The sequence below is a fragment of the Abrus precatorius genome, unplaced genomic scaffold (genome assembly GCF_003935025.1).
Source record: "Abrus precatorius isolate BTA unplaced genomic scaffold, Abrus_2018 Scaffold7, whole genome shotgun sequence".
Classification (NCBI taxonomy): Eukaryota; Viridiplantae; Streptophyta; class Magnoliopsida; order Fabales; family Fabaceae; genus Abrus; species Abrus precatorius.
Window position 1 is genome coordinate 29,319,213 of NW_020874417.1, and position 7,692 is coordinate 29,326,904.

Genomic DNA, 7,692 nt, shown 5'->3' on the forward strand with positions numbered 1-7,692 from the left:
AGACCTTCATCCAAATAATATTATTCTATTAACATTTGTTAAAAGTACAAAATTTCAGTAGTTAAGTTACATGTCTTCCCTCAATGTAATGAATTGGTATTGTGTGCTATGCTGGCAGGCAACGCCTCGATTAAAAACAAAATATACATGATTAACTAGGAAGCTGATGCTCCACTCTTCCCGTTTGATCGATCAAAGTGCCAACTTTATCTCCACATAATGCTCTCGAAACATTCACCGGCTCAAGCATGTTGAAGACCACAACTGGAGAGAACGAATAGCTTAGAAAAAAGAAAAGGTTTAATAGATGAAGGTGAGAAAATACCAACCAGGTATTCCATTCTCCTCACAATATGCTAGTGCCGTCATATCCATGGAGGTGATGCCCCTAGAAACAATTTCTCTAAAGGATATGTGATCAAGGGTTACATTATCATTACGGGATTGGCAGTCAAAGACACCATTCACATTAGTACCTTTCAGAACTGCATCGGCATTAACTGGGAAAAAAATGGATGAGACATCAAAATTCATTCCAAGTCAAGCATCAAGAATCAAGCATTTTGTAGAGAGGTGGGCAAGGCTATATAATATTATAGAAGAACACATGATTGGAACTGACATAAAAACAACAAAACCAAATAGATGTTGACCCAAAAAGAAAACTATAAAGGTTAAGGTCATACGCTCAGAAGCTCTGAGAGCTGCAGCTGTATCGGTGGTAAAAAGTGGATTTCCAGTGCCAGCACCAACACCACCAAATATGACAACCCTTCCTTTCTCAAGATGTCTAATGGCACGCTGCCTGTTATACGGTTCAGCGACCTCTGGGATTGAGAATGCACTCTGAACACGTGCCTGAACACCCAGCTTCTCCAAAGCAGATTGAAGCAAAATAGAATTCATAACCGTTGCCATCATACTTTTTACAGACAATAACATAGTCAATATGCAATCAACAACCAAAGAAAGGGAGAGGGACTACTATTATTGATCTACAGTCAATTTAGCAAATATGATTCTAGGAAAACAAATGAGGAAAGCTAGTTGCACTGCAAAGTTATATTTATTAACAATATACTTGATATTCAAAGCATTGCCTTACTTTTAACCAAACTCCCATTGCATTTTTTTTCAATCTCATCTCACACCCGATACATACAGACCCTTACAAAATGCAATATTAAAAGAAAAGACCTGGAAAATTAGTATAAATAATTTCAATAATAATCAATCAAAGACTACACGTGTTATGCCACCAAAGCACTAAAACCGCTTACCCTACTTGGTATGCCGTAGGTCTATCCAACCCGGTAGCAGACACCCATGCATCTCCACAAAAGAAGTTACGACCACCAACAACAATGGCCACCTGTGAATTGAGCTTTAAGCAATGTTAACAAAAAGTAACCTCCATTGCAAACCACTAAAGAAGTCAAAGGATACCTCCACCCCAAGGCAGCAAGCTGTTGCCACTTCCCTAGCAATCTGCATTGCCACCTAATGATGGAAGGAAGCAGTTGAATTGCAGTTTCCAGTTAAGTCTCTAAGAGTAGGAAGCACAATCTATTCATTCAAATATCCTTAAAAACCAAAATCCAACGAATTTTTAACAGGACCAAGAACAAAAAAGGCACCTCGGGGTCAATATTCTGGCAGTTTCCAGCCAATGCAGAGCCGCTAATTTTAAACAAAACTCTACGCCATTTTAGATTTGAGGCTGGTTTTGTTTTGAGGTTGTTTGCCATGGCGGAAATGCTAGGTGCATACCTGCAAACAGATATATCACTAATGTCAGACAACCATCTCAATATCTCTTACACCACAACATGCTATGAACACACCAACCAGCTATCAACAACTAAAATGCATGTCTTGAACAAAAAATTGAACTATCACAAGTTCACAACGGCAATCAAACCTTGTCTCAGCAGGCAGGCAGAGTTTGCTACACACATCAAACGACAACATCTACTGAAAAATAATTATTAGCAAAAAATAAAATACAAAACATTCCAACTCAACATAATTTGATCTTCCCACTTCAACCAACCCTCACACTCGGCCATCAAAAGCCAAAATCATGGTGATTTCATCAACAGCACAAAAATACATATGCATAACCAAGTCCAACAACTAACATAACAAAAAGGTGATTTAATAAAAAACTAATAATACCTGATCTTGGTTTGCCTAGATATAGAAGAACTAGCACCACCGCTACCACTACCAGCACCACCACCGCAACCACCCTCCTTGTCATCATCAGACACATTTTTCACAGTCACACAGTTTCCAACAATAATTTCAACCTTCTTAAACCAATGCCAAAGACTAGTGGCTATGCCACTGCCACCACTCCCAATTCTCTGAAGCTCAACCTTATACCTCTTCTTCAAATTATCAATCTTGTTCTTGCACTGTTCCACACTCTTGTACGACTTGTGATGATTTCCCTCTCCTCCTCCTCCGCCGCACCTTTCGCCCACCGCCTTCGCCACCTCCTCCCAGTCGCGGCCGCGGAGGTTCCCGCGGTTCAGCTGGTTGAACTTCTCCGTGTACGCTTCCAAGAGACATGCGATCGCCGTGTCGCTCCACTCTTCTCGGTCCTTCCGATAGTCGCCGCCACCGCCTCCGCGGAAAGCCGCGTCGGTCGCCGGATCGGGATTGGCGGAGGATTTCAGCTTCTTGTTGTAGAAGTAGGGGCTGCCGGCGGCGGAGACGCGCTTGGAGTTGGGGGTGTGGACGGCGGAGCCGGATTTGGAGGGACCGGAGGAGTCCTCGGCGGCGTCGGAGAAGGAGGTGTGAGGGTAGTAGTCAGCGGCGGCAGATTCGGCGGCGGGGAGAGTGCTGGGACTGGAGGAGGAGGAGGAAGCGAAGTGGTGGCGCGTGGGCGCGTGGATGTGGGGCTGCGCGTGAGAGGGAGAGTCGAGGAGCGAGTAGTCTTCGGTGGCCATTATAAGATAGAGAGAGAAAAAGGGGTTAGGGTTTGTGACGGAGGAATCGGAGACGACGTTATGACGGAGGTTGTAACGATTTCCGTCATCAAACGTGCAGTTAGGGATTGATTCTTTCTTATTGCAGAGTGCTCTAACAGCGATCCAAAACGAAGGGGTAACTCTCGTTTACGCAACTACCAACCAAAAGATGAATAGCAACAACAAACTGTCTTTCTTTTATCTATTTTGTTAACGTGATTTTATACAGAGCCTTATCAACAACGTTCTTGAATATAATAATCTGCCTTATAATGTTTTAAATCTTCTCATAAACTGTTTTTTCTTCACTAACATTGTTCACAGGGCTTTGGCTAAACCAAAAAGCTTTTTGGAAACTAAATCGAATTTTAAACCAAATTGATGCTTAAGAATTGCTAATAAGTTGTGATTAGGGATAAAACATCATATGTACCCAGCTAATTAATTATCCTAAAACTATGTTCAAGTGTAACAATGGTCACAAGAACAATGTGGAATTAAACTTTTGAATACTAGTTATGACCTCAAAATTACAAAAGTCAAGTTATTCAACTTTAATGAGGAATAACATAAGCATGTAGTGAGTCAATAAGTGTTATTGGCGAGACAGGATCTATAGAAACAGGATTTATAAACAAGTAAAATATGCTTGACTGGATAAAGCTAAAATTAAGATCGGTATATGAGCAGGTTATGGTAGAGGTACAAAAATAACCTTTTTTAACATCGTAAGAATTTCACAATAAATTGGACTATAAATTTATTTTTAATATAAAACATTTTCTAACATGAATAACTTTGCCACAACCTCAATTTTAATTAATTTAGTTTTTGTAGAAAAAAAAAAAGAACAACCAAAATTAAACTCACAATTATTCGATCAAACACACACCTAATAAGTTGGTGATAAAATAATTAATTATCTTTGTCCCTAAGCATATCCCATGTGTTTTTGGTTTACAAAATCACATGATACTGAAACATCTCTCATCAATTCCTCTTATACTTCAGTCCTTTTCTTTGTTTGCAAGCTGAAGAATGAAGTCGGTATAATTCCTGCCGAAAAAGTTAGGTTTCTAAGCACCTAAATTTTGTAAGCTGTCCTTCTTCCTTCACGTATTTGCATGGGGATGAACAGGCAATTTTGCTGTTGAATGATGGAGAAGTGAAGGGGGGCTAATGGCCATTGATAGAAAACGTGACACATGATAGAAACGGAAGAGCTGAGAGAAAAAAAAAATTATTACATTAAAATGAAAAAATAAAGATTATACCAACCTAAATATGTTGTTTATTTCAAGTAGAAAAATAATAAACCGCTTCTGCTATCATCATCGATCAATCCTATTTCAACATGAAAGTTAAAATCTATTAAAAACTACAAAAAATTATTTAAGTTCGACTTTTTTCACTTATAATTTAATATATTTTTTAAGGATGTATTTAAAAAAAAAATTGTGTTACTTGCTGGCCTTCCCTGTCAAAATATATGAAATTCACCACACCAGCCGAGTAAAAAAGGCCAAATTAAGGGCTAGTTACGAACTAATCACATTCAAGAAATGCATAGAAAGTTTATTTTGAGGTTAATCAGCTAATATTGACCTATGCCGGCGGAGGATTTGAGAACAGAAATGAGAAAAAAAATCGATGGCATCACTTGATCGTAAAGAAAGATAATATATACCAACACAGCAACTATTGGTATATAACAAAAAGCATCTTATATGGCTTTAGCAAACGAAACAAGTATCCATTGATACAGAGAATCTGTGAATATGGAGATAGCACCGTATACACAGCTAATGAAAATTTCTATTCATTGTCTGAGGATCGACGGCCATCATCAGAAGGCCTTCTTCCTTCAGCGCTCTCATCATTGGGGGGCCTCCCTCCACCCTTCCTCTCATTCCACCTTGCCCAAATCCATCTTGAAATAATGATCCCTCCTAATACATAAACCTGGAATCAGATAAAGTAACCTTGTCAGAATATGCAAACAGAGTTTATCACCATGTATAACAAGGCTAAGTAACCTGTTTCACAATTAGCTCTTTCTTTGGAGCTCATACTTGTACAAATCTACACACACAACAAACTTCAAATGCAGTTTCGTTTCTTTAAAAAAACGGTTTTATTAACCTTAAGTCCTCATGACTGATTTAAAGCATTTAAATGTAGCAGATTTTTATTGAAAAAAGACAACATTTAAATACATTTTTTTCCGATAAAAACTTGCCACTTTTAGTTTTGTTATTATCAGTCCTAAGGGGTTAAAACTTAAAAAATTCATCAGCTGAGCATTGTAATGAAACCAAAAAGGGCATTGGATTGAATACAAATTCGTTACCCTCACGTCAAAAGACATATTAAGGTCAAGATGCAATATTCCAGCATACTTTAGGAAAGAGAAGTACAAGGATAGTATAGGAAAACGAGAAAAACGAAGAGCTAACTATATGGCAAGATATCAGAAAGAAGGTTAATGGGGACTTGAACGACTCTAGTTAGAGGTGGAGAAAGGAGAAGCATCCATGTAATCATTTGTAGGGACTTTTCTTTGAAACTAAACCATAACACCATAAAAGGTGTCCAATTAATAAAACTGAAGATGAGAGGGAGAGGTCTTAATCTGATTTCTCTCTCATGTGACACATGCTGCACATCTATCAGGAATTTTAAACCAAACCAAATTACCTCTTATTTATCGCATCACCATGATGAACTAGTAGTAGTAACTACACAAACCATACACATGCTACTTTTATATCAGAATGAATGTAAACTTCGCATCGCAAAAATATTCACCCAGAGAGTGATTTCACTACTTACTCTTTTCCCTTGCTTACAAAACAGAGGCATAACATAAATTCCTCAATTATAAAGTTCGAAGAGACCCAAAAACCCTAATCTGAGAGAGAGAGGAATACCTGCCAGAGAATGATAGGATTGGAAGTCTTTGTGGAGGATTGATCAGCATCAGGCTCGGCCTCGAGAGATGGAGGAACCACAACCTGGGTTTTGGGAAAGCGTACAACGTTGGGCTTGGAGCTGGGACTCACCTGGGCCTGTTTTGGGGGTTCTTCAAGTTGTGATTTTGGTTTAGGTGGGAAGAAAGGAAGTTCAAAATGAAAGTTGAGGTTGGAGAAGAAAGAGAGAAGGGGGTTTGGTGTGGGTTGTTTGGGTGATTGTGGTGTTTCTTCAATGGCCACAATTTCGGTGGTTTTGTTCATTCTGTTCTGTTCTTAGAGCGGTGAATTTACCGATGCATATGAAGTGAAATGAAAGTGAGGGATTTGAATTATGTGAGCGCATCAAATCCCAAATACATACTTATATGGAAGAGAGTGGGTTTCGGTAATGGGTTATGGGTTATGGGTTTTGGGTTATGGGTTATGGTAGGACTTTCCACAACCACCACTCTGGAAGAGTTTTGAACATGGATGTACCCTTTCACTTTGTTTGCCTCTGGAATGAATTTGTTCTGCTAGATTAAATTGTTCAGGTTAATATTTAAAAATAACAATGATAGTTGATAAAACAATAAATAAAATTTTAACTTATTTAACTTGAGAAAAATATGCAGAAATTAAGAAAAACAATATTGTATAAAGTTTATAAACAATATTTTGCATTTTAATGGAAAGAATAATGGGTACAAAATGAGGATAGAAAAGAGAAATGTCAAAGAGCAGGAGGTTCAAAATAAAGAATAATGAGTCCATATGAATGTTTTCTTTTTCATCCACTCTTTTATTGCTTTATATAAAATTGCATTCAAAATTATAGTTTTTTTAGTCACAACTTTTCTTATACCACCAAATAAAATGTTTGTGAAAGAGAGATGATAAAAAGTGTGGTAATTTAGTAATCAGCTTTGAGAATTTTTTTGTCCTCTTTTTACTGTTTTTAATTAGGTGCTTATTATAGTGTTCTTATTAAATATTGTTTCTAGATTATATTAAGATATTAAAAGATATTTATATTTTTTCAAATATACTACTAACTCTACTGTTAAAATCAATAATTATGATTGTTCTACATATATAAGAGCATAGAATACTCTTTTTTTTTTTTAAATATTGTAAAATTTACCTTCTAATTATCCGACAACTTTTATGATCGTGCAAAAAAAAAACAAATTAACTCTATCATTTATTAATTATTTTAAGATTTAGTTTTTGTTTATTAATATTGAAAAAAATTTACACTATTAATTAATTAATCTATAATATATTAAATTTATAGGGTGTTATACATCGTTATCATGTAGACTATTTCCTCAACATTATCTTACCATTTAAAGATTTTAACTAATGTGATACCTCATCCTTGAAGTAATCTCCTTCTGTTTGTTCTAAAAAAAATAAAAAATCTCCTGCACCATTCTTGCATTCGTTTTCCTCTTTGAATTCTTCTTAATTTTTCTTTGCAACTTCCCTAACTAAACAATATTCATTTAACTCTAGTATTTTTTTTTTCACTTTATCTGTTTCAAACGTACAATGCCCATTCTTTAACTGACTACTTTGATTAATATTTTGATCAATACATTGTCGTTTAGTTGGGTCTTGACAAAGAACTAAAACCTTTGTAGTTACCTGGATAAGTACAGAATCAACTAGCTGTTAAAACATAATGTCTAACGAGATAATGTGTCAGATATCTGAATGATTGAAAGAATGGCTTGAATTTAGATGACTAACAGAATTGT

The 7,692-nt window shown here is 36.6% G+C and overlaps 2 protein-coding genes across 2 annotated transcripts; both read right to left on the reverse strand.

Moving 5' to 3' along the window:
* Nucleotides 1-139: 139 nt before the first annotated feature.
* LOC113873608 lies at nucleotides 140-3,172 on the reverse strand. Its single transcript, XM_027511810.1, has 7 exons — nucleotides 2,179-3,172; nucleotides 1,638-1,770; nucleotides 1,447-1,500; nucleotides 1,281-1,372; nucleotides 687-922; nucleotides 330-500; nucleotides 140-264 (listed from the first exon to the last, which is right to left on the reverse strand). Exons 1-7 carry the CDS (start codon nucleotides 2,955-2,957, stop codon nucleotides 152-154), a joined length of 1,578 nt encoding a protein of 525 aa, XP_027367611.1. The 5' UTR covers nucleotides 2,958-3,172; the 3' UTR covers nucleotides 140-151.
* A 1,500-nt stretch (nucleotides 3,173-4,672) lies between these two features.
* LOC113873473 lies at nucleotides 4,673-6,260 on the reverse strand. Its single transcript, XM_027511604.1, has 2 exons — nucleotides 5,909-6,260; nucleotides 4,673-4,940 (listed from the first exon to the last, which is right to left on the reverse strand). Exons 1-2 carry the CDS (start codon nucleotides 6,209-6,211, stop codon nucleotides 4,794-4,796), a joined length of 450 nt encoding a protein of 149 aa, XP_027367405.1. The 5' UTR covers nucleotides 6,212-6,260; the 3' UTR covers nucleotides 4,673-4,793.
* Between the last annotated feature and the right edge of the window lie 1,432 nt (nucleotides 6,261-7,692).

What these genes read in the sequence shown, in the direction of transcription:
- LOC113873608 (XM_027511810.1), bottom strand. Translation starts at nt 2,957, where the DNA reads ATGGCCACCGAAGACTACTCGCTCCTCGACTCTCCCTCTCACGCGCAG. An exon ending in CTTGCTGCCTTGGGGTGGAG is followed by an intron (nt 1,373 to 1,446) that starts GTATCCTTTGAC and finishes CTCAATTCACAG; the next exon opens with GTGGCCATTGTTGTTGGTGG. An exon ending in AGCTCTCAGAGCTTCTGAGC is followed by an intron (nt 501 to 686) that starts GTATGACCTTAA and finishes TTTTTTTCCCAG; the next exon opens with TTAATGCCGATGCAGTTCTG.
- LOC113873473 (XM_027511604.1), bottom strand. Translation starts at nt 6,211, where the DNA reads ATGAACAAAACCACCGAAATTGTGGCCATTGAAGAAACACCACAATCA. An exon ending in ATCCTATCATTCTCTGGCAG is followed by an intron (nt 4,941 to 5,908) that starts GTATTCCTCTCT and finishes ATCTGATTCCAG; the next exon opens with GTTTATGTATTAGGAGGGAT.